Consider the following 26,347-nt stretch of genomic DNA (forward strand, 5'->3'; position numbering starts at 1 on the left):
GAGCCACTGGTTGTACATATGGGACTCCAAGAGCATGATGCAGTGCACATGCACCAGAACAAGGGTTGAGGAATGAGGAGAGACAGAAAATGGCTCAGTGGAGTTCTATAGGATGGAGGTTGGATTGTGCCGTTTTGGGCCTATGGGCACATTTGCAAACCAGAGGGGCTGTTGTGGACTACACTTCAACCAAGCACACACTACAACCTATTATAGTGGTTATAATACAATACTTCTGTCAAGCCTAATTTCTTCAGGGAGAGGGAACCATATAGGTGCCTGTAAATGCTTTTGCAGCCACCTATGTGCCCATGTGTGCCACGCTGGCAAGCCGTGCCTTAGTATATTATGAAAAATTCTGCAGCATCTTGAAATTTGGTAAAACACTTCTGCGATGAGCTTTTCTGCTTACTGTTAAAAAAGCCTCACTGATCTCAAATGCATCAATCTAAAAAGTAACTCCTGTATTACTGAATTTTTTAACAATGCATTTCAGCTAAGGAAACCAAGATGAGTCATCTTCAGATTCAACAAACTGTTTACATAATTATTGAGTTAAAAAATAGCCCAGTGTTCCAGACAGAGAGGTGAGGGGTTTTTTTTGTCTTGCTGGTAGAAATGCAGTTCTAACGTTTGAATCTAGCACACAGAGTAAATCATCAAATATTTTCATATTACAAAAAGGTGGGGACTACATGATTCCTGGGCATTTTGAGACATTTATGCATGGAAATGCTGGTGGCCTACCACCCATTTCCAGTTCCTGCCCTAGCTTCCTGTGTAAGAGACCGTGGCTATTAGGGAGTGGAGTGGAGTCTAATACTGGTACCCTTTGCCTGGGCTCTCCTCCCAGCACCCCCACCTGCAAATGCTTTATTGACATACTACAGAGGCTTCTGAAGTATTCCCTCATTATTATTTTTTGTAAAATGCTTATTTACAATGAAGTAGTAAATAGTTTTCATGTAGTATGCTGCTTAGTGAAACACTGAGCTCACTTTCAGTGAGGTGCCACGTTGAATCTGGGAAACACAGCACTTACAGTATCCAGCTTTCTTGTAGTTTGTTTGCTGTATCAGAAGCAGTATCTCATGTGGTGCTTTGCAGCATTCAGGAGACCGCTTTTAATCCAGCAGGTATCCTGAAAAATGAGGGAATTTCCTCTCATTTCATCGTGATATGGGAGGTAAAAGCTGGGATTAAAGCTGCAGAGGCAAGAGGGCACATTCGTAGCAAATCCCAGCATTAATGTTGGTCAGGCAAATAGATTTCCTTTCCAGCTGTCTGAGATTCCTCAGCACTAGATGAGAGAACATCCGTAGGCTTCTAAGCATGTTTTCTTGTAGGTTCTGGGGTATCTTCTCATGTAGCACTGGGCCAGGAAGTCACCTTGATATAGATGTTACACAGCATTTTAAACTCTGGAACTGTCTCCCAAGTATTTAGTACTTGTGTGTGTTGCATCATGTAATAAGGATGTATAATTCTATAAACTGGCATTTTCCCCTAATGTACTTGTGTTAGATTCTTTCCTGCTTACCACGAATATTAACTTAAAGGAGGAGAGCAACTATATATAGGCAGTGTTCTTTCTTTTTCAACACAGTATCTACATAGCTGTCAACTTTTCCCTTTTCTTGTGAGGAATCCTGTTTGGAATAAGGGAATTTCCCTTTAAAAAAGGGAAACGTTGACAGCCATGGGTATCTATGTGTGTTAAAAATCTGATATAAAATAAATAGAGTGATATCTCACAAGAGAGCTAACAGACTCAACCAATAGAATTTAAGCTAGCACTTATCAACTAAGAATTTGTTCTACAATGTATATACATCCCTCTCCAACTGCAGTCCTTACTTTCACATCAAGAAATCCTCTCAAAGGAAAAACTCGTGCACATTGATGATCATACAAATATTGCATTATACTACAGACTGTCCTCTCTTTTTATAGATGTTCCCTTCTGTTCTTGCTGCTCTCAACAGGGGGTTGTATCCAATGTTAGTCTTACTCAGGGTAGAACCACTGAAATTAATCGGGCATGGTTAACTTAGGTCTGCTCTTAGTAGGATCAGTACTGGCTCCAACCCCAGAGTTCTCAAATAACCACCAATCTCCCAGTGTGGCAGAAGTCTGATACCAGGCCTGAGATCACACACAACTTTTTCAGTCTCCCTAAATGGAGAAAGGCAGGTCTGCACCAGTTTAGTCTCTTTGAAGCAGTAGTTCTCTCTGCTTCCCTTTCCCTTGCCTCTGGCAGGAGAGGTCTACAATAACAACAGAATATTCATTATGCCATCCAAACCACTCTTCTCATGGATAGTCAGTTTTATGCTAAAGCCACTGCAACCTAGAAATAAGGCCTTTTCTGGGGCACATGAATATAAGTGTTACATGATTGGCAGACAATAAGGAATGAATGTGCTTCCCTAGAAACCTCAAAAGGCAACTTATAGTAGGATCTTAAGTTCCATAAGAGTTCAAAGTGTTCTCCTCCTCAGGGACAACTAATGTGAGGAAGGATTTCAGGCTAAAAAGTATGTTACATTTAGGGTGTGGTATGACACAAACTGACAAATAGAAGATCCCACTTCCAGTTTTTGTTCCTCATCAAAAGATGTGGTGAGGCAGCTTTCTCTTCCCACTGTCATCTAATCAGAAATAAGGCCTAGATTGCCAGAGTCTCCTTATAGTTTCGTTCATTTTCTTTAGCCATCAGGGCTTCTGTGAATCTTTCCTTATTTACATGCAGGCATGGATAAACTATGCTTGCAGATCAGGAATGTAACTGATTTTGTAGTTACAAATGCAATATTGATCATTTCCTCCTCCATTAACATTTACTTTGCTGAAATATTTCTTTAAGTTTTCAAACAGCTTCTGTAACCTTCAGATAGGCAGCCTCCGTGAGGAAGATCACCTGCATTGGACATGGGAATTAGGTCAGATCACACATAGGTAAATTCCGGTCCTCCAGATGTTTGGGACTACAGTTCCAATCATCCCTTACCACTGGTCCTCTTAGCTAGGGATGATGGGAATTGTAGTCCCAAACATCTGGAGGGCTGGAGTTTGCCTATGCCTGGGTCAGATAGACACAATACACTCTTAATGAAAGAGCATGTACTTGACTCCCTGATCTACCTACCTTTATAATCTATTTTACCTGTAATGGATACCATCTTTAATAGATAACTTACCTGTGATAGATACTACAATCTCAAAGAATGGAGCAGCTTTCCCTATCAGTGGACAAAACACAGAAAGATGCAAGATTAGAGATGTAGAATTGGCTTATTCTTTGCCTGCCCTGTGTTTCCCAAAAGAGAGGAGGAGCTGCCCCACTCCATATGCCTTTGGAGCAGCAGCACTGCACTGTTTCAAAGCAATAGTACCGCTCTTAGTTCATAGCTGTCAACCATCCCTTATTTGGCGGGAAAGTCCCTTATCCCAGCGCCGTGTCCCGCTGCTGTCCCTTATTGACGGTGTCCCTTAAATTTCCCAGGTTTCAAAGGTAGCAGCTCCTCTCCCTCCCTCCCTGCCAGCCAGGGAGGAGGGAGGCTCTAACTGTGTTGCTTGGCTGCGTTGCTCACCCAATAAGGAGTCTAAGAACGACTGGGAAGTGAAGCTTGCATGCCTTGTGCCAATCAAATCGGCCGCGTTGCCTGGGGACTCGCCTTTGCTCAGCACTTCCCAGCGGAGAGGTGACGGTGGTTTTCCTTGCTGCATCCCCTTTGCCGGGTTGCTGCGCTGTGGGAACCACCGCTTGAGGCTTCATTTGGCTGCTGGCTGGGCTTTCTGCCTTTGGCTCAGAGGGGCTCAGAAGTTGAACATACCTGTGCTCTGAAAATCCCTTATTTTGGCAGCTGGTCCCTTATTTTCGAGGCTGCTGGTCCCTTATTTTCAAATCTGTAAGTTGACAGCTATGTCTTAGTTGTCTTTGCCTTATAGTAATGGGAGAGAATTTTTTTGCCAGAGTCTGTGGAGTGCTGCTCCAGAGCTAATCTGATGCATTGCAACTCCATTCTGCCTGTTTATGGGTGTGTGTGCACTCTGCATCTCACCCTTGCAAGAATCAGGGGCTTACACCTGATTAAGTAGCAAATGTAATGGTAGCAATCAACTGCAGTTTAACATGGCGGAATCAACCTCAGCTTTCTCCTGGGCTTGCACCAACCCACCCACCTCTCCTCCTCTTCCGTAGCTGGTTGATGTGTAGCAGCTGCTGCTTTTTAGAAAAAGAAAGGCGTAACCTAATTCTGAATGCCTTACAATTTCCCTCTTTTCTTTGAAATTCCAAATGGGCAGAAGGGAGAGGAGAGCCGTGGATCAGATCCAAGCAATTTTGAAGGAAACTGATTTTCTAGATCCATTCGGTTTGGGGTTTAGGCAGTTTTGGCACAGAAACTGTTTTCATTATCCCGTACAATGACCTCTGCTGGTAGGCAGGGGAAAGGCGTCCCTGTAAATTCTCCTTGACCTCTCAGCCAGCAGCTTTCAATACCATCAACCATGGTATCTTTCTGGAGCAGCTGTCCAAGTTAGGGGTGGGTGGCACCACTTTGCGATGGTTCTGGTCCTACTTGGATGGTTGTTTCCAGAGGCTGATGCTTGGGGAAGTGCTGTTCGTCCCTGTGGAGCCTTCAATATGGGGTTCCTCAGGGTTCAATTTTATCCTCTGTGCTGTTTAACGTAGAGGTCTGGAGGGTGGCAGCATGAGAATGCTTTCTATAGGGAGGCTTGCCTGTCACCTTCATTATGTATCTTTAGGTGCCAGGTGATAATGTTTCTCTTCAACCAGGCCTTTGACTCATTAACATTCTATGTCCTTTTAAATGTGTTTGTGGGAGGGGGTATTGTTTTTTGTTTTTATTGTGTATTTAGCTGGCATTTGACCGTCAATAACAGTGCCCGGGCAACTTTTGCTTCTGGATTTTCACTTTTTGAAATCTGGCAACCCTATCCAGAGCCACCCAGACTCTTAACATAAGACTGCTTATGACCTTGCAGTCTTTGCAAAATCTATTATTGGCGATTAATTTTTGTTTTTTTTTTTTTTATTATACCTGTACCTTGATACATTTCTGAAAATGTCAAACTGATGAAAAGGTGTGTGTTTCTTACCAAAGTTGATTTTTTTGGGGGGTGGGAGTCAGAATTCATGAACAAAAAGTCATCTTTGGAAAGCAGAGCTGCTCTAATTTGTGACTTCGCCATATGAAACTTGATCAGAACATTCTCAGTAGGAAATTGGGGCTAGCAAATAGCAATCTGCCTCCATATATATGCAAAGATGTGAAGCATGCAGCATTATTAGGGGGCCACTACCAGTCTACCAGTATTTTGAACATTTGCTCCTTACCCTCTGAGTTGCCATTGATTTGATCTTTGCATTTGACCCCCTGATGCCACCCAGTCCACCCCTTTCCTGCCTCTTCATTTCTTTAGGATAATGTCTTAATTGCTGCACATGCAATGGTATGATCAAAATGTAATATATTATTGCCTTTGTTTTGTTGCCTTTTAAAATGCTTGGCCTTGATGTTTTATTAATTTGTCATTTTATTATTTATTGCTTGGGGTATTAAACAGCACACAACATACAAATGAATGTAAATCATTCTTTGACATATAGACTTATCACTTATTTTTGTTTATAAATACGTTTGACATTTCTGCGTGCCCCCCACTTCTTCTTCTTCTTCGTCTTCTTCTTCTTGTTGTTGTTGTTCTTCTTTTTTAATAGGTTAGAAAAAGAGAACATTCAGCACAGCTTTAGCAATGAGGCAAAGACCCGAGCCCTTCAGGCCCAGCAGAGAGAGCAGGAGCTGACACAGAAGATGCAGCAAATGGAGGCCCAGCATGATAAAACTGGTAGGTGGTAGGGAAAGATTAGAGCCTGGGCATTCACTCACAAGCCCGGCCCACGCCTTACTGTGAAATGACATCAGGAACACCTGTAACCTTTGGCTGGCCGAAGGGAGCAGATGCTAACTACACCGGAGATTCCGAATTACATATTAGTTAGCGTTTAAAAGAGAAAATGGAAAGTATTGCCCACTGTCTGTTGATTTCAGAGTGCTGCTCTCACATCTGTTGCACCATCTGGATTATGAGTTTATTTACCTGTGTTCAAGAAACGTAAAGCTGAGAGGGACCACAACAAAGTAGAAAAACAAAGGACTTGTTTTTGGCTGGATTTTCAGGCACACATGTTATATAAAGAAAATAGCATCAGAAGCTCTGCAGGAAATGCTCTGAGCTTACAGTTAAAGTCTCTTGAATAGCATTGAACAGTTCCCACAGTACACACATTATAGCTACTCTAAAAGCTTAATGAGTTTGCTTCAGAATCCAAACTGGAGAAAAGCTTTAGCCATTAATCGGTACTTAATTCACTGTCGCAGCTGGATGTAATTCACTGGCTCCAAATTAATATGTTCCTTTATTTAATCTTTGCAGGCTCACACATTTTTAGAATTTGTATTTTCTGTCCTCCTCAAATCTAGATTTAATCCTTTGCAGCAGTGAGAGAGAACCTGAAGAATGCAGTTTAAATTGATAAATATAGGACATTGGTAACAGCTGGCAGCATGACTGGAACCTGATGTGCTTCAATATTTTGGCACAGCTGACCTGTAATTCTTTACCTTTTATAGTATGAAAGTAAAGCGGATTTACAGAATTGTTGACAGTCAAAATATTATGTGTGGTCCTTTTATATCGGGGGTGGACAAATTGCTTTTCAGGTCCACATCAAAACTATATCATGAGCTGTAGAATGGCAGCAAATTTGCATATTTAAGCTGTAAGTAGCATTGCTCACAGAAAATATGCATAAATTGCATATTTTAAAAACCTGAATTCTGAAACTACAGTTGGTGGATGTGTTGCTGTCGGCAATTCAGTGAGCCCCCAGTAATGCATTTAAATGTGTGTACAGACTATAAATGTTGCTAATCAGTTTAGTAAGACGGGGAGTCATATTTCTGTATTTGCCTTTTTAGATCATATCCCAACCCTCCCATAATCTCTGTATCTGGCTTAACCAACTATTTATCATTTATTGAAAGAGAGGAAAAATAACAAATAGCTCCAGTTCCCACTGAAAAGTATATAAAGTCCCCCAAAGTAGACAGTGACTTTGGGGGAGTTGCTCATGACCTGGGTGTACTTATGCCTTGATCAGGCCCTCACTTGATCCCTTAGCCAGGGGAGAGGGGGAAACTAGATCCCTGGTGGGACAGAGAACTGGCCAGATTAGAGGTAGCAGTCAGTTATCGGGGCATTCCAGAAATTCAGAACTGATGTCAAGCATGGGGAGGCCGTCCAAAAGTGGGTGTGGTCCAGTAAGCAAGGTCATAAGGTGAAGACAAGGTCAAACACAATGGAGTATTCTAAAGCTAGGCAGCATTCCAAGAGCAAGGTATCAGCAGAGGCCAGCAACTCAGGGTTCGTTGGCATAGGAAACAGGAGCAAATCGCTGGGCTGCACAAAACTAAGCACCTGTGTTGTTCCAGCAACAAATAGGCTTCAACTGGGCGCTTATGCACCCTGGTCACCCAGACCTAGGTGCAGCTGGGAAGCCCAGCCTGCCAAGATTTCCTCTTTCCAGAGAGGTTCCTTATTCCTGAGGAGCCTAGTTCTTCTGGGCTTTCAAGTATGCACAATAGACGACTTCCTGTGCCTACATTTTCTGATGTGATGTCCCCTATGGATTTCTGAGCCTAATTCCAGATATTAATGTTGCAGTATAAAACTTAAAACAGCTTGAGACCCAAATATCTAAAGGAGCACCTTTGCCTATAGGTGCCTACCTAAATTTGCAGTCCTTCCCATTGTCCCTTTGTCTAGTAAACTGCATAGTGTGATGGCATGGAAAGAGGCCTCTGTAGTAGCACTCCATCTCTGAAATGATCTCTCCCTGGAGATGTGCCTGGTCCCAACATTGCTCACTTTTCAGGGCTTTTTAGAATGCCCTTGGTGATGGTGCAGTGTGTGTGTAGTTATTTAGTTTATTTTAGTCTTTTGATGCTGCATTGTGGTTATGTTATCCACCTTTTGAGGGAATATGGTGCTGGTGATTTTACAATTTATAAGACTATTACTGTTTTATGCTGCTGGTTTTGTTTTAATATTATTGATAATTATAATACCATCTCATTGTTATAAGCTGCTTTGGTTTCTGTGATAGAGAGCAGGATATTGAAATTTTAGATAAATATTGATTGATTGAATGATGAATCAATTTGTCCTTTCATTGTTCAGAGAAATTTCTTGTCCTGGCAATCACAGTTTCTGCTTAGGTACTCAGTGACTAGCTGCATAGCCCTGGAGCACATGTGTGATCTTGTCTAGCTCCTGGGATGCTTCTCAGAGTATACCATTCTTAGAACAAGATTATCTTGCCTTTCTTAACATCCTTTGCTAGCCTGGATTGCTAGCTCAACACTGAACTGACAGCCATCTCAGTTTCAAACTGTGTTCTGTTTGAATTATGCAGCAGTGACACCAATCCTAGCAGGCCAATCTTTGCTAAAAATGAATGTAATTATTTGCTTTATGGCTCCATTCTACACAAGTGTATTAAGGGAAAGGGACTATTTGTGGCATCTCTCTGCATTCTATACAGCACTTCTGCGTATAAGCAGCTGTGACTTGGCATAGATATTCAGAACAAGTTGTCATTTACTTTTTCCTTCCTTATCTGTAAGATCTCACTTAATTTGCTTGCTTTGGAGAATAGTATTTTGTGTCCATTGATATTTCTAATATGAATAACAAGAAAGGAAAAGTTAAGACATATTGAACACAAATATCTCATCTCAAATGCAATTATATTAAATTGCTTCACAGATGAAGGAACTAGAATTTTATCTACTATTTAATTGAATACTCTGGTTTGGTTTGTTTTTCATATAGAGGTCTGATCATAGTGCTTGCGGTATTCCATATTTCCCCTTGACATTTCATGAATTAGTGAATTAAAAACTTCAATAATTTAAAACTGAAAAATTCAAGATTTTTGCTATGTTGTGAGGTACAAAATTTCAAAGCTCAATTCTTCCCCCACCCCAACCTATACCCCTGGCCTTTTTCACATATATTGTCTCCATTTTCCGGTGTTTCCCATGTCTACAGTAAATTGGAGCTGTTGGCTAACAACTGCAAGAAGCTGTTCAGTTAATAGTTTCAGTTACATATAAGGAAAATATTATATATGCACTTTCTGAAGATTGGTCAAGTTATGGTGTCTTCATACCAACTTTCTGTACCTTCAGTTTTCTCTTAAAGACATCTATATTGTGCTGTACAAGTCCTCCTTAATGAATGTTTCAAATATACTTCCGCATATTCTGTGATCCATCCAGCAAACTAATATGACTCAAATGATAGCTTTTGTCTATCTCATGTGGAAGTTACTTTGATTACATTAGCTGGTAGAACATGAAATATATTTTCTAAGGTCAGGTATTTGACCTCTAGACCACTGTAGTTTGGTGCTATGCTGATGTCCTTGGCAAGGGACCATATAAAAGAATTTAGCAATCAAAAGAGGAATGTGTTTTGGTATCACTGGAATAATCTTTGTAGTACTATAGAACAGTATATAGTGACAGACCATAATATGAACATGTTAATGATTATCTGCTGTGAAACTGCTCATAAGATTCATGTGGAACTACAGAACACTTAGTCATTGTAATTTCTCCTAAAATCCATTACATTTAGGACTGCTGGAAAGTGTGTAATGTGTGACAATATATATGCATCCTGTTTCATACACAGAATTACTTTCCATGTAGGAATTTTATCAGTTTGAACTAGTTTTGATGGTAAATTTCTCCACGTTCACCGACCCTTTCACCAGGGATGGATTGGAGCCGGGAATAAATTTTGGTTATTTTTCTTGAGCTCCAAAATGTTGGGTTGTTTTGGGGGAGGGGTTTGTGGGGGATGATGGTCTTATCATTGCAGGAGCTTGCTCTGTATTTTTCCTTTGTTTAAAACAGTAGAAGCAGTGCATTGTCCTCACTAAGTCATTCCAGAGGTACTCTGGGAAGGCAGCATGGTGGCCAGACCACCACTGGAAATTGGAATGGCATTCAACTGTCAGCAGACCCACTGAAATTGATGGACATGACTTAATTGGGCCTGTTAATTTTAATAGGTCTACTCTGAGTAAAATTGAATTCCATCCATCATGACCATAGCTACTGCCACCAAACCCTCAAAAAAAAAGGGAGCACAAACCATTTCAGCCCTCAAACCTCCCCGCAAAAATCACAGTCCCTATTCTTGGGATTTCAGGGTGTTTCACTACAGCTCAAGTTTGAAGCAACGTTAAAATGGGAAGGGGGAGACAAAAAAAATTGGTAGGGGACTTCTCTCACACAGATTTAGTCACGGGCAAGTTAGATCAAGATGCTCAGGAACAGGCTTGAGCGTGTGGTTTTCTTACCACTTTTGAAGGGACTTTAGTATTATGACTTTCCATAGAGATTCAGATGTCAATTTCTTTAATTGAAAACTAGGTTCTAGCGTTAATATAACACTTTAAAATGTTCCTTCTAAAATGTCCTGTATTACATTTCAAACTTTGTATACGTAGAATATAACATATGCACATTTTTTAATGTATGCTTTCTAGTTAATGAACTGGATTCCTTGCTGAGTTCGCAGAATGCACTCTTATCAAAATTAAAAGAAGAGTGCTGCACGTTGGCAAAAAAGCTTGAAGATATGACAGAAAAAAACAGGTAGGCAACATTTTTACTCTTTGTACACAGAGCTACTTGCAGGCTTACGACTTACGATTAGCTAATAGAAATTTGTGAATTGATAAGCCATTTTTACAGCACTTACATAGTTCAGTTTTAGTATTATGTTTCTAGTCTTCCATATTCCTCAACATATACATTAAATGTGAACAAAATCACATACACAACCAGGTCTGCCCCAGTGGTGAGGTAAGGGTGAGCACTGGCAGATGAAGGTGGGTGCAGTCTGCCCCAGGTGTCTTTCCTGAAGGGGGGGGTGACATCGCCGCTCCATCCCCCTGAGCCGCTTGTGGCACACACACCCCGGGACGCTGGTGGCACGCTTCATCCCTGCTGGCTGCTAGCCCTGCCCCCAGGTGCATGGCATGCTGGCTCTGCCTCTGAAGGTGAGGCAGCTGCCTCGAATGGTAGAAGCCTAAGAGGCAGCACCTGCCTCACCTCCACCACCACCAGCACTGGTTTCCAAGGAGATCTTGCCAAAATCTTATAAGATCTCACGAGTGCACAAGGTCTCGCAAGATTTTGGCAAAATCTATCTGGAAGCTGGCACTGCTGTCAGTGCTTTGTGGATGCCACTGCACAATGCAGGTAAGAGAGCCATGGTACCAGCGGTGTGGCAGCAGTGGGGGGGGGGGGGAGTGAGGGAGGCAGCATGTTCCCATTTCTCCTCAAGCAACCTGCTTCCCCTGTACACAACCAATGTGGGCAGACTACTTTCTTTTTCCATTTCTGTTCACCTAGGTCTTAGGATACAGTAACTTGATCTTTTAATGTAGTGTGAGCCACAGGAAAGCCCTCAGACAAATATCACATTCACACACCTGTCACATTAGAGCTACTTACCGCATGCCCAGCTTATACACAATTAGTGTTAATATACCTGTGGCACTAATGTAGCAACATGTATGTGGACAGGTGCATGTGGTAACTGTATTCAGACATGATAAAGACTACATAGACTGCTGACACATCTTTAAATCAAATCTTATATAGTGGTGCCTTTGAGGTACATATCCCTTTCCTCTTTGCCCACTTCTTGGTGAACATATAATCCCATCTTGCAAAAAGTAGGTGCTTATATTTGATAAATGCCAAATGTATTGGCTGCATTGAGGCATCACAATAAACTATGGCCTATCTTGACAAACAGAAGCCTAACCTCCTTCTGGGCTTGCCTTGTTCCACCTCTCCTCTCTGCCTCCAGCATAGCTGGCTTGGGATATGGCACCTCACCAACACTCCTAAGAAGTAAGAAGTAGACCCAGCTTTGGGCCTGAAGCCCAGACATTTGTTAATATGCTTCAGAATGTAGTAAAAGATGCCCTTCTCTTCAAGTAGTCTGTGTTGAGATCTGTCCCCAAACTCTGATTTGTATGGAAGACTCACGTGGTTATAATAGTGTGCTATTGTTGAAAGAGCATTTCGCTTTCTAATTGAGAGACAATATGGTGAGTTTCATTTCTCCAGTTAAATGATATATATTGAATTGTAATTGTTTACACTTGCTCCTTAACCAACCATTCTCTACAAAAAAAATTCCTTCCAGTAGCACCTTAAAGACCAACTAAGTTAGTTCTTGGTATGAGCTTTCGTGTGCATGCACACTTCTTCAGATACATTCTCTGAATGCTGACTGGGTTTGTACCTATTTGCTCTGTAGCTGTTGGCATTAGCACAACACTTTCTTCAAACTATACAGGGCACCCATGGACACCCAGAGCTTGGAGCAGGCCTAAGAGATGATTCTTAAATGCTTGCTAGTTTTTTTCAGCAATTGTGTAGCTTCTGCCACGAAGTTTCAAAAAGAAAAGCCCTTTTCCAATTATTTGTAGTGTAGTACAGATAGATAGGTTTTGTGATTTCCCCTCCCCCCCAATCACAGGTCTCACCATTTTTCTGATTGAGCTTCACAAATTAATGCCTATTAAATACTCACTTGCTTTGGGTAAGATTGCCTAGGATTGGAATTAAAGATGCATAAAACATTTTGAGGTCTTCTGTTGAATATACTTAGGTTGCCTGAAGATGAATTTACGTTATGGAAGTGGGTTGCAAACATGCTTTACTGTGTTCGGATATTACCTTAAGTAATGCATTAATAAAGCTAGCCTTCAGGCGTAATTGGTGTGTAGAATCTATAATAATAAAAATTGTAATGAGCGAAAATTTCCCTACATATATGGGCGGATCTTGGAAGTGCTTGATTTACTCCCCTCAAGCTGCACAGTTGACACTGTGTACACATGCAAATGTAAAAGTACAGTCGTACAGTGTTCTCGGTATAATTTTGCTTACCCTCTTTTTGGGTTGTCCCAAAGTTTGAGGCTTGTGGATTGATGCTTGACACTACCCATTGTGTATTTGTGATTTGCGTTTTGTAATTAAGGGCAACAATGGGAGTCCATTGGGCCTCATTATATATAATGGTTGGTTTAATTTGTTTCACTTCTATCTTGTTAATTGTAAATTGATCATTAAGATTTGAATTCTAATCTGTCACTAGGGTTGAGTGTATTGAAGCTAGAGAAATGATCCTGTTTTTAATCACTGATGATGAGAAACAAATTTTACCATTTCAGTGCATATTGCTGTCCATATATTTTAACACTATATTTTATGGTGTTATAAATATTGTTAAATGACTTTTAGTGTAGTTTTACTGTTTGACTATAATGGATAAATTATATTACCATTTTGGCAACAGTAGGCATCCAACTGTGTGAGTTTAATTGAAGTAAAGAACACGCACCCGGTTGAACTGTTTTTCTGCATGTTTGATTGGTGCTCTATTAGAAGACGGCAGTCATTACACTGAAGCACTGTGAGGAAAACATTTGCCCAAGGTAGAGAATCAGAATGCCAGACATTCTGAAAAAAACTACTACGGCAGTGATACTCAGCCCCTTTTCTGAATTATCGAGTTTTCAATTAAAATCAATAGAACCTACCTCACATTTAATTATAATACTATGAAATGGTCAGATTCGTGAGAAATGAAAAAAAACCATTCTAATGGACAAAGCATCTAGGTTGGAATTTCTATGCAGCCTACCAAAGGTTGGAGGAAGAAAGCTGGCCATGAGCCACCTTTGTACGTATCCTAAATGTTGAATTGATTTAAAGGATAGTGCAGCTTTTTGACAGCATCAGATTTACAGGGGCTTCCTGATGTTTTATTTTGCAATACTACTGCAATCATACTATTTCCATTGCTCTGCTTAGAATTCAGACAAGCTTGTTGGGCTAGTAGCAAAACCTAGAGTCCTAAGATAGACTTTACCCACGGAATCCCTTCTGCAATTAATCGGTTGGACCCAGCTCTGTCCCTGGGGGCCCAAGTAACCTCAGTAGCCAGAAGCCACTTTTACCAGTTCTGCCTGGTATGACAGCTATGACTGTTTCTGAACTGGGAAAACTTGGCCACAGTAGTTCAGGTACTGGTGACTTCAAGACTGGATTACTGCAGTGCACTCTATGTGGGGTTTCCCTTGTCTTTGACCTGGAAACTGCTGCTAATGCAGATTGCTGCAGCATATAACAACTCTGCTGGTTGCTGAGGTGCTGGTTGAACCCAGCTCAAGTTCAAGGTGTTACTGTTGTTACATAAAACTCTTAATGGCATGGGATCGCCTTGCCCAGCATGTGACCACTCAACTTCTTTCATCTGTGAAACTGGTACTATTACAGGTGCCACACAATACTTGCTCTGCCCTTCTATGAAATCTTTCTTTTATTCTGGGTGTACCTACGCTTTGGAACTTCCTGCCTAAGGGCATAAGGTAGAGACATTCACGATGTTCTTTTTGGTGCCTGCTTAAAACATTTTTGTTTAGGCAAGTATTTCTAGACATCTAGGTGCTGATGTGTTTTAATCTTTTTTTTTTTTACTGCTTATTTTAACTGTCTTTATGGATAATGTTAATATTTCTTAGAAACTGCTTAGAGGTTTTGTTACTCTCCAGCAGTATATAAATTTTGTTAGGTAAAAGAGATGATGAGAAAAGAAAAGAGATGCTTTATGTTGAACAAATCTGTAGAAATCAATTTATTTGCCTGTAGTGTTTTATTAACATTTGTATAAAGCCTTTTTGTAGTGTGGACTTCTTACAGTGTCCAGTCCATTTCTTGTGCATTTATGGAGGTGTAAGTTCACAGAGTTCAGTGGAAATTATTTCCCATTAAATATTTAGGATTGCAGTTTTGCAATAGCTTTATAATATCCTCTTCTTGCCTGGTGGTTCATATCAAAGAATGTATAGTATTGTATAAGGTGAGTTTCATGCATTACTAATAGCAATCTTTCTTGTAACCCATCTGCCAAAAAAAAATCCATATAATTTTTAAGCCAACTGCTGCAATACTACTTATTTTAATTTTAAAAGTAAGTAAGACGCTTCCCATGCAGATGTATACTGGACTTTTGTTAAGGTGGTTGCACACTGCAGGATAAAATCTGGCAACATCCATCATCAGTGTGCTTAATTCTCCAGGTCTGAAGTCAGCCAGCTTACTCAGGAAAATGAATATGTCCATGACAGACTTGAGAAAATGCTGAAAAGGAATGATGAATTGGAGGAGCAGTGTATCCAACATGGAAGGATGCATGAGAAAATGAAGCAAAGGTAGGAGGATTTAGTAATTTATCCCTATGTGGGTCTACTATAACAAACCTTGTGGTTCCTTTGATGTGCATGTTCCTAAGTTTCAGGAACAAGACCAAACTATTTTCGACTATGGTTTCATTGTGTAAATATTCTGGGTATTGTTTCAATACACATGCATGGTATATTAAGCATTACAGTGCTTGGGTTAAGTACTTAATTCATTCTGGAGGTCTGTACTTAACCTGAAACTGTTCTTAACCTGAAGCACCACTTTAGCTAATGGGGCCTCCTGCTGCCATTGTGCCGCCAGAGCACAATTTCTGTTCTCATCCTGAAGCAAAGTTCTTAACCTGAAGCATTATTTCTGGGTTAGCGGAGTCTGTAACCTGAAGCGTATGGAACCCGAGGTACCACTCATGCACCCTATATTAAACATGCACTTAAAAAAAACCCCAGTTAATTTCACAGACAATTTTAGGCTGTTTATATTGTCTGCACTGACACTCATATGAACGGTCTAAATATATGTTATTTAAATAAGCTTGTGTCCTATTTAAGCAGCAAGTATGTTTGTGTCCTAATCCTTCATTAATTGGCATATTTTTCACTGGCTTTTATTTTAAACCTTTTTTACTTCCTTATCCGTAAAACTTGAAATCTCATTTAAATATCAACAGAACAGCAGTTACCTTTTAAATAAAATATTTGAACATAGAATGTATTTTAGCTCCCTACCCAGTAGAGGCTAGCATTGATTTTGATTTTAGGTCTAGATGCCACACTCTCCTTAGTAATAACGGAGTAGGGAGTGGAGTCAAGTCTCCTTCGTTTCCCATGTTCCTCTTGCTGAGAGAGAGGTGGTAATTTGTATGGTTACATCTGACCTAATGTAATACTACAGAGCAGTCATTGCTGAAAAGTTGTAGAGCACTTGAAATTTTTCTGATGGAGGCTATTCTCTCCCATCTCACGTGATTCCGCTTTGTATTCAGTTGCAAATCAAAGCTCTTGCTTGTTGCCTCAGAGGCAGCTGACCTTCTCTAACATGCCATCTGCAATCACCCCTACATCTGCTTAAGAAATGCCACTTCTCTGTTTCTTTCCTCTCGCTGAATTTCTAAATGTCTTACTTGCTGTTTATGAATCTTGTCGTTTATAATCCTTTGGCCCAATTTCCAGTCCCCTTGGTAATATTCATATCAGAATCTATTAAGTTGCATTTTAGGAGTCAAATGCTTTATAAATGGCAACGTGTTTGCATTTGCTGATTTGGTAATTTTATCTACATTATGGACTGTTTCCTTATACATCCATTCTCTGCTAAACTACCATTTTCTCAAAGGAGGGACTCAACTGGATGCCAGAGGAGACTTTCCTGCTTTATTGTTTTCTTCATGTCATGTCCCACAGTTTCAATCTCAAAGGACCCTCAGAGTGGCTTTATCTCAGTTTCTGCTTGTCTCAGTGAGTTGATGTGGAATCTTGAGTGTCTGTCTTTTCTGTTCACAGAAAGAGAGATTCAGACCTTTCTCTTTCTTCAGGTTTGTTGAGGAGAAGGAGTAGGACTTTCTCCTACCCAGTGAATCCCCCACAGATACCTAGTGGAATAATTCAGAAGGTTATTACCATTTTTGAATGGAGAGAATTCTGTTGACAGCAATGCAGGGAGTTTTCATGGCTTGATCTAGTGTTCTGATTAAGGGAAATAATAGTACCACTCTATTATGCCTCGGTCAGACCACACACAGAGAACTGTGTCCAGTACTAAGCACCACAATTTAAGACGGATGTTGACAAGCTGGAAGGTGTGTAGAGTAGGGGAGCCAAGATGATAAAGGGCCTGGAAACCAGTCTTATGAGCAACAATTGAGGAGGTTAGGTATGTTTAGCCTGGGAAAGAGGAGACAGCCATATTCAGATATCTAAAGGGCTGTCATATGAAAGATGGAAGAAGCTTGTTTTCTCCTACTCTGGAGGCTAGGACCCAAACCAATGAAGATTCTTACTAAACATCAGCAAGGAGTTTCTGAGAGTATGAGCTGTTTGACAGTGGAACAGTCTCCCTCAGGAAGTGGTGGACTCTCCTTCCTTGGAGGTTTTTAAGCAGAGGTTGGATGGCAATTTGTTATGGATGCTTTAGTTGAGATTCCTGCATTACAGGGGATTGGACTAGATGACCCTTGGGGTCCCTTCCAACTCTAAGGTTCTATGATTCTATCAATGTCTTTAAGGCCTACCTATGTATTCACATCAGAACCAGCCATGTTTGTGTATGTTGGGAGGCACTTTCAATCCCAAGCAGTACTCTTCAGGCTTTTGACGCCCCTGAATGACAGTTTCTGACAACTTCTTCACATTGTTAACACCACCAAATAAAACACTTTGAAGTGCCAACCTATTGGTTAGAGCTTATCTAAATTTACCATGTGAATGAGAATCCCCCACCCAGAGTGCAAGTTCTTCCAAGCTGGTGACCTTGTATCTTTTTCTTTTATTTTTAGAGCATAGTAACAACACTCTGCATTTTTCACCACTGTACTAAAATATATACTTGGCCAGCGTATGAAACATCATTACCAAGGCAGTGCCTTAGGGCAGAGAGAACAGCTCAGAAATATGATAGACAGACAGGGTTTTAAAATGCTAAGTCCTCTCTTGTTTCTTATCTCTGAATGAGGCATGCTCATGTATTTATAATTAACACAGAAAAGTTATATAAAACAAAAAGATGGTTTAAAAACCATACCTTTTCATATAGAATTGCCACTCTCTGCTCAATTACACTAGCTTATCATCTTCCTGATATGTGCAACTCCAAAACACAGTTTTAGAGTCTATGTAGCTCCTTTCACTTGCTATATACATCTATGTGCATGATTAATATTTTTTAAAGGGTTTTAAACACATACTTGATCTCTTTCAAGTACCACAGTTCAAAGGAAAAGCCTAGAGGATTGGCAGTTTGGGGCAGATGTGTGTCTATTCCTCAGGCATCAGTGGCTGTATGTTAACATTTTTTTAAAAAAAATGTTACAGCCATCTGTGTAACAAGACAGCAGAGATCTGCACTTGCCTGCTACTATAAATAAGAAGGAATCTTGTCTGGCTTCAGAGAAGCTGGATTTATAAAGACTTGATGTGTCAAATCCTAATTGTGTACCATGCTGCTGGGATGTGTTGGCAGCCAAGAACCTGAAGTGGTCTTCCCTTCAGACATTTTAGGGAAGCACAGCATTTCTGGAAGCTGTTTCTCTAACGTATGTGTGATTTGAAGGTTGTGGGTTTTTTAATGTGCACTTCACCCAACGGAATTGCCTGCTTTCCCCCTTCCTTCCTTCTCTCTTTCTCTTCCCCCTCTCTTCCCACATAGACAGTATATATGACTAAACAACACTATTGTGAACTTTAAATCTTCAAGTGACCCATTTAATTCAATTGAGTGAAATAATGGTAAAAGGGTGAATGGTTGCAATTAACTTACAGTTTCTACAAACTTTGTAGAAATCGTGCAGTCAGATCTGTTTAGAAAATGTGCTGTGGATTAACAACCAGTTTGTTTTTACTTTTTAATTGGCTTTCATTTTTTAAAACCCTAGGGTATGATCCAGACCACTATGTGTTCAGCTCCCACACAGATGATTCCCAAATGATCAATAAAATCTGGTTTGCTTCCTATTGTGCCCCTGTGTACACACAAATGGGCATGAAAACAATCAGCACAATAGGGTACTAGAATAAATGGGCAATTTGTGTACATCTCCCATATTTTCGTTCATCTCTCTTTCCCATCTTGACATAAGTTACTTGTACTCTGGGACCCATGCCTGGATGTAGACAGAAGCAAAGGGGTGTGTAAAAGAGTCTTCGTGTGAGGGTCTGGCACCTGTGGTGATCTGGATTACTTTACAAAACAGCTTGAATTATCTGTCATGTGCAGCAGGTTTAGTGTGGTTTCTGCACAGAGATGGATGCTATGGTTGTGAAAAGGTTCTGCCCAACACACAAGAGAAGAACACTTATACTTCTTTCAGTTTTATGGCATTGCATAGATGAATATTGTTGTAAAAAAATGTTTTTCCTAAAGCGCTTGTTTATACCTAGAAATAAATACGGCTATCTACCTATATGAACGTTTTGCAGCACATGAACTGCTAGACTGAATGGGTACATTATTGTCCTGAATTTCATCGTACAGATTTTTTTAAAAAAGCTATTTACAACAATCTTTTGTGCAGTATGACCAACTATTTAATAACTTACGTTCAAAATATGCAAATAATGTAATGATGTAGAAATACATTGCCTGCAGTCTTCACATTTCTGAATGTTTAGAACGGGTAGCCATCATAGTACCCTCTAGATGTTGCTAGACTACAACTCCCATCATACCTGACCATTGACGATGCAACTGGAGCTGATGGGAGTTGGAGTACAACAACATTTAGAGAGTACCACATGGACTACCTCTAGTTTACTATATAAAGAAAGCAATGATGCAAATCCATTTACCGGATTGTGTACAATAAGTATATAAGACTATTTAGGTCACGCTTGAAAAAAATTACTTGGCAAACACTCTTGATCAGTTTCACACCATTGTTTTTCCAGCTGAAGCATGGCTAAGTCATATGATGAGTTTATTTATGCCTCACAATGTCAGCCACAGGTAGAAGAACTTAAAGTCACAAGTAAATGACATCCTTCATATTCTTAGGTACCTTTCAAACATTGGAGCTGCTAATAAGATGCTTGTGAAAACAGGATATTGTTTTGTTATGAGCACACACTCTCCTATTTTAAATTCTGCTTAAGCCATACATTTTTTTCTTTTTAAAGTATTTCTGCCATGGCCGAGATTAGAATTTGGTACCAAAAAACCCTGTTTGCATGGCCCAAACTTTCAGTATGTTTTATCTTAAGGAAAGCTTCAAGCTGCTAATCTAAGATCAAAGGATTGAGTCAATGCAACATAATCCTAGCAGATTTATCAAAGAAAATTGTCTAAGTAATACTAGATAACAAGAACAGCATGATATATCCCATAACAGGCTTCTGTTTCAGAAGCTACTCAGGAAAATACCCATGGACAGAAGTTACCGTCACCGTCACAGAAAATACCCTCCTTTTACTTTCAGATCCATATTGTGTAATAATTCTTAATGGGACTCTGCTTCTAATAACATATTTCTAGTGGTGTGGTTTGCCTTTTAATGGTGAATATTTAAATTCCTGTCTTATTACATCTGTCTCACTTTTCTTCATTCCATATTATGGATGCATCTGTTTTTTAAAAAGCTTGGTTTCTGTGTAGAATCGCTGCAGTATTTCAGAATGCACAGTACAGGGTTTTGCAACTACCAACCTGAGAAAGATCCCGCACAGCAGTTCAGCAGCAAATACCCACTTTGGGTATTGAATAATAATTGAGATCTTTGTACTGGCCTTACATGAACTCCAAATAGCAGTAAAATCTAATTACCAGCCCATTTGGTAAAGTACTTTAAGTGGTACCACATTTGTTTGAATTGCCATGCTCTCTGTGAATTAAGGTATTTGGAATTCTTTTTTTCAAAGAGAGAGAACTTAAAACAGATGAGTATGCCATAAAGCATTGTTAAAGATGTATTTCCAAAATTACACATTTGCTATTAATAGTTATACTGGGGACTCAAATGAAGGTCATGTTGGGAGGCAACACAAATTAATTTTACCTCTACCGCATGGGTAGGCAAACTAAGGCCCCGGGGCCGGCTACTGCCCAATCGCCTTCTAAATCCGCCCCGTGGACAGTCCGGGAATCAGCATGTTTTTACACAAGTAGAATGTGTCCTTTTATTTAAAATGCATCTCTGGGTTATTTGTGGGGCATAGGAATTCGTTCATTTTTCTATTTTTCAAAATATAGTCTGGCCCCCCACAAGGTCTCAGGGCCAGTGGACCAGCCCCTTGCTGAAAAAATTTGCCGACCCCTGCTCTACCTAATTTAATTCAGACAAAGGTGTTTGTGCATTGTGGCTACTTACAGCACTAGGTAGTGAGGAGAACAAGGGGGAAGGAATTTTTCGTTCTAAAATGTGCATTTTATCAGGAAGCTTACCTGGAGATATTTTGGCAACTAACAACATCTGATATCTAGAAGAAGCTAGCTTGCTTATAGTTTTTGGTATGAGCTTTCGTGTGCATGCACACGAAAGCTCATACCAAAAACTAAATTACCGTATTTTTCGCTCTATAACACGCACATCGTTTTTAGAGGAGGAAAACAAGGGAAAAAACATTCTGAATGAAACATTGGATGTATCATTTTTGTGCTTCATGCTGTGGCCACAGACATGTGCTCTGATGGTGAATTTGGGGTGACCCAATGCAAAAATCCTGAGAATCCCTGTGGATCCATGCTTTGTAACCACGTTTTTGCACCATTGCAGCCCCAGGCAACAGTGGGTGCGTGATTTTGGGGGGGGGCAGGCTGTAGCCATGGACATGCTATGTGCTCTGATGGTGAATTTGGGCTGACCTAATGCAAAGATCCTGAGGATCCATGTAGATCCATGCTTTTTAACCACGTTTTTGCACCATTGCAGCCCCAGGCAACAGTGGGTGCGTGATTTTTGGGGGGCAGGCTGTAGCCATGGACATGCTATGTGATCTGATGGTGAATTTGGGGTGACCTAATGCAAAGATCCTGAGGATCCATGTGGATCCATGCTTTTTAACCACATTTTTGCACCATTGCAGCCCCAGGCAACAGTGGGTGCATGATTTTGGGGGGGCAGGCTGTAGCCATGGACATGCTATGTGATCTGATGGTGAATTTGGGCTGACCAAATGCAAAGATCCTGAGGATCCATGTGGATCCATGCTTTTTAACCACATTTTAAGTGGGGAGGGAAGGAAAAACACAGAACGGACAAGGAGCACGAGAGGGGTGTGCAGAGAAGCAGCTGGCTAAGAATTTCAGGACAGGGGTATAACGGGAGGGTGGAAAGGAAGGCAAAAGTTTTCCCTCACCTACCCACCCAAGCCAGCCAGCTCGCACGCACTCTCTCTCTCTCTCTCTCTCTCTCTCTCCCTCCTGCAAGGAGCTTTCCCCTCTGCTTGCCTGGAGGGGAGGGGCTTTCCCTGCTCTTTGTTCCGTTTGAGCAAACACAGCAAGGAAATTGAGGTGGGTGGGCAGTAAGACCCTGAGGCAGAATGCAGGAAAGCAGCCACTTCCTCTTTTCAGCTTTCCCTTCTAGGAGACGCGCGATTTTTGCCTGCTTTTTTTGCCTCCCCTTGCACCATTTGGCTCCAGGGACCACACATTCGCTCCATAACACGCACAGACATTTCCCCTTCCTTTTTAGGAGAAAAAATCTGCGTGTTATAGAAGGAAAAATACGGTAGTTGGTCTTTAAGGTGCTACTGGAAGGAAAAAAAATTGTTTTGACTATGGCAGACCAACACGGCTACCTATCTGTTGCTTATAGTTGTAATCTTGTATTCATAGGAGCCAACTCCTAGGGCCCAAGATCCCTCCCCCCATAAAATGTTTGAGGGAGCCAGGCCAAATCGATCGGCATCACCATTCAAATGGTGTGTGTACACCGCATCTTGTGATTATGTGGGGTAGTGCTTACCTGCCCCCCCATATTTTATTCAAATTGGCACCCCTGCTTGTCTTTACTACTGCAACATGCATTGTTCTTTATTGTTTTGGGAATCATATTCTATGAAGCAATCTAATTCTCCGCACAGTTGCTTGGAGAGCATAGTATCAACATAGCTTTAAGTTTACCAAGTCTATAAATCATGATTGTGCACCCATTGGAGGCATATTTCTTTTATGCTGTTGAGGCAATTGCTAAGGAGACATGCATTTTTTCCTGTGACGGTTCCTATCGCTTAGTTATTGGGTGTATCTTTATCTGGATCAGGATCTGTGTTGGGTTATGTGACTTACCACTTGCTAAGTTGCTGCTTCTGTCAAAGGCTGCATTATCAGCTGGGCTTTTTGATGCTGAGCTTCGTCATTTGCTTTGCTGTGTCCATTTGGTTTTTTAATTTTTACAATAAATTCCCTGAATTCCACCTTTGTTGGAACTTAAATAACAGTGCAAGTTCACATGGTCCTGCTATCTGCTTCTTCCCCCAGAAAAAGAAAAAGAATGAAATGAATGATTTCTGTCAGCTAAGCATCATGTGTTATATTATTTCCGTTAACCGTTTTCTTTTCAGAAGGCTTAGGAGAGTTTGACCTGACCAAGCTAAGATAAAGCACATCTGTGTATTGCAAAATTCACAGTTGGACAATACCCTTATTAGAACCAACCAAAATGACACACACTGTAAAAGCAGATGGTCTTGAGCATAGCTGAACAGCCCTTTTTTTCTGAAACAGCAAAAATACAGAAAGATTTTGTGGTTGCATCTTTGGTTTCAGCAACTGCAGTGTAGAACAAAACTGAGTGTTAAAATACCTTTGGGATGAAATTAAATGTGGGCCTCCTCAAAGAAGGAATACTGTGTAACCAGGGATTGTAATATAGCTGGCACTGTGCACATGCTAAAACTTGAGCTTTGCTCAGCAGAACAGTGCACACTTGTTTCACAGAGGAAGCAAACCTTGGCATGGACTGGCTGCCCATATTGAAAAGAGATTATTTGCAGAGCCAGCCCAAGACATTTTGGTACTTGAGGCAAACCACAGGGTTTCCTACCAGGAAAGAAAGGGTGAGTGAAGATCTACATTAGGAACTAGGAGGGAATAAAGATCTACATCAGGAGCTGCTGCCCCTGTGGATCCTGCTGCCCCTGAGGCAATCACCTCACCTTGCCTCATGGGTGGGCCGGCCCTGATTACTTGTATGCATGAGATTGAGAATTGTAAGAATTCCAAATGTAGGCTAATGCCTAATCATATAACCTATGCTATTTGCTAACTTCTAGCGCACACACAAGCCTCTAGTCTTTTTTAGCCCTGGCAAGAGCAAAAGCCTCCTTCCAAGTCACACTGCCCCCACAGTAACATAATGAATAGGCATGTGGATTTCCTAAGGCCAAGCCCTTTTACCTCCAGTTCTCACATGGAACACCTCAGTCACTCAAGACCAAATATGATACGAACTTAAGTCAACTTTATTCTGATTGGTTCTTGTCCTGCATCTTTGCCCAAGGACTATCCAATCACTCTACAGTGGGAAACATATATTGATTCACTTGCAGTGACTTAGCAAATCCACCTGTTGGTTTGTCTTTTGTGTCCAGCCTCATCCTCAATCTAATCACCTTTTGTTTCAGGTAAGACCGCCTCTTAGGAAACCACATTTTAACTCTGTGTCACTAAGATACCATTTTGTCCTAACTGGGTGAGTTCTCTCCTCACGTATGGCTGTATTCAGCTAAATTGTTGGGCTAGCGGAAGTTGGGAGCAAGGATTCCCCAGAGTGCAATAAGAATTACCCTTCTCCCCATGCGTGTCCTGTGACATCCTCAAATCTGCTCCGGGGTGTTGGGGGGACTTCCCCCCAACAGATGTAGGCAACGCAAAGCAGGAGGAGAGGGGGGGAATTCTGTTGCACAGGGAAAATCCTTCTGCTGATGGAACCTTAGCTTTAACCCACAAGTTGGTCCATTCTTTACGTCAAATGGTGCCTCCAAGGGATTGAACTTCCCCAATCTCAGCTAGAAGCTAGATCCCTTGCCTTTCCTTCTATACCTCATTCCCTTGCTTCATTTAAGGTTAGTTGGGAACCGTAAGAGGACATAAATTTTTGGAACTGCATTCAGTGAGTTCTAAAAAGCCCAAGTTACTTGCTTAGAGATCGTTTGGTGTGGAGTTCAAGGGCAGCCTACGAAGACCAGCATCCCTTTGGTCCCACGCCATCATGGCCAGTTTCCTGGACTATCCGTGCTACACTTTTCAATATTTTCAGACTGTGGCATACATTCACAAGCTTGCTGCCTGGTTGCTCACAGAGCTCCAGTATACAGCCACAGCCCTAAACACTTTGGTCACAGTGAAATTTAGGAAACTTCCTTTCATTCTCTTTTCCTTGGACCAGCTAATTATTAAGTTTGCTCTTTTGCATGGTGAAAGCCATTTTAACTATGTGAATAAACATTCTTACATTTTCAAACCCTAAATTGGGATTTAGTTGTTTTTGCAAATTCCCCCAAGGAAAGGCACAATGTAACATCCCCCATGATGTGCAACAATCTCCAGATTGAAGAACCCAAATATTTTATTGTTTCAGTTATTTAGAAACAATGTATAAACTGGTTGAAAAGCACTTTAAAATAATATAAGCAATTTTCAATAAAGCAGAAGTAAAATCAGCAAAAGGTCAAAACCAGTATTTATTTCAGGGTTGTTGAAATAATATTATTAAGCAGGCATCTAAAACTGTGTCGTGAGAGTACCTGCCTACTATTACTGTCCTCCTTTGTTCACCCATATAACTTACATATTAGAGTAGCAGATGATTAAGGACATGTTCAGGCATGATAACAATTGGGGAAACCATTAAGCTGAGAACACAAAGCTTTCTGACTGTCTTACATCCTTAACATTTTTTGGAATCTATAAGTTATTGTAGCCTGTACCATATTTAGTATATACTGTGAAAATCCAGTACACTGCATTCATTTTCAGCGTGCATCTTTGTTGAACATTACAGATAAGCAATTTAAAATGGTGAAATGAGGCATGTGTCAAAAGGTCTTTAGAAGACTGGATATGAGTAGAGTTGGCTGTCAAAATGTCAGTCCCATGTCAACAAATCTACAGAATATGAAAGTGCCTAACATCTTGTCCTCTTTGGAGTTCCATTTTTTCAAATAGCAGTGAGGCATTCCGGGAAGTGCATTTCTGGGGATTATTGCATTTCTCAGGTGGCTGAAATCACTTGCCCTTCAGCCTTATGCCTTGCAACACCACCCAAGGCAAGCAATAATCCCCAGTAAAGCAGTGCCTGCTTGTCT

General features: G+C 40.8%; 1 protein-coding gene across 2 annotated transcripts in view; it reads left to right on the forward strand.

The window, feature by feature from the left end:
• SDCCAG8 (SHH signaling and ciliogenesis regulator SDCCAG8) overlaps positions 1-26,347 on the forward strand; it is a gene marked incomplete at its 5' end in the record, with an annotated part of 88,722 nt that overhangs the window by 43,531 nt on the left and 18,844 nt on the right. For both annotated transcript variants that reach the window (XM_083732344.1, XM_083732343.1), the window contains 3 exons: positions 5,747-5,874; positions 10,652-10,760; positions 15,272-15,403. In XM_083732344.1, the coding sequence (XP_083588470.1) occupies positions 5,747-5,874; positions 10,652-10,760; positions 15,272-15,403 (369 nt within the window). The remainder of the gene's footprint in view (positions 1-5,746; positions 5,875-10,651; positions 10,761-15,271; positions 15,404-26,347) is intronic.

The sequence above is a fragment of the Podarcis gaigeae genome (genome assembly GCF_964106915.1).
Source record: "Podarcis gaigeae genome assembly, chromosome: 3".
Taxonomy (NCBI): domain Eukaryota; kingdom Metazoa; phylum Chordata; class Lepidosauria; order Squamata; family Lacertidae; genus Podarcis; species Podarcis gaigeae.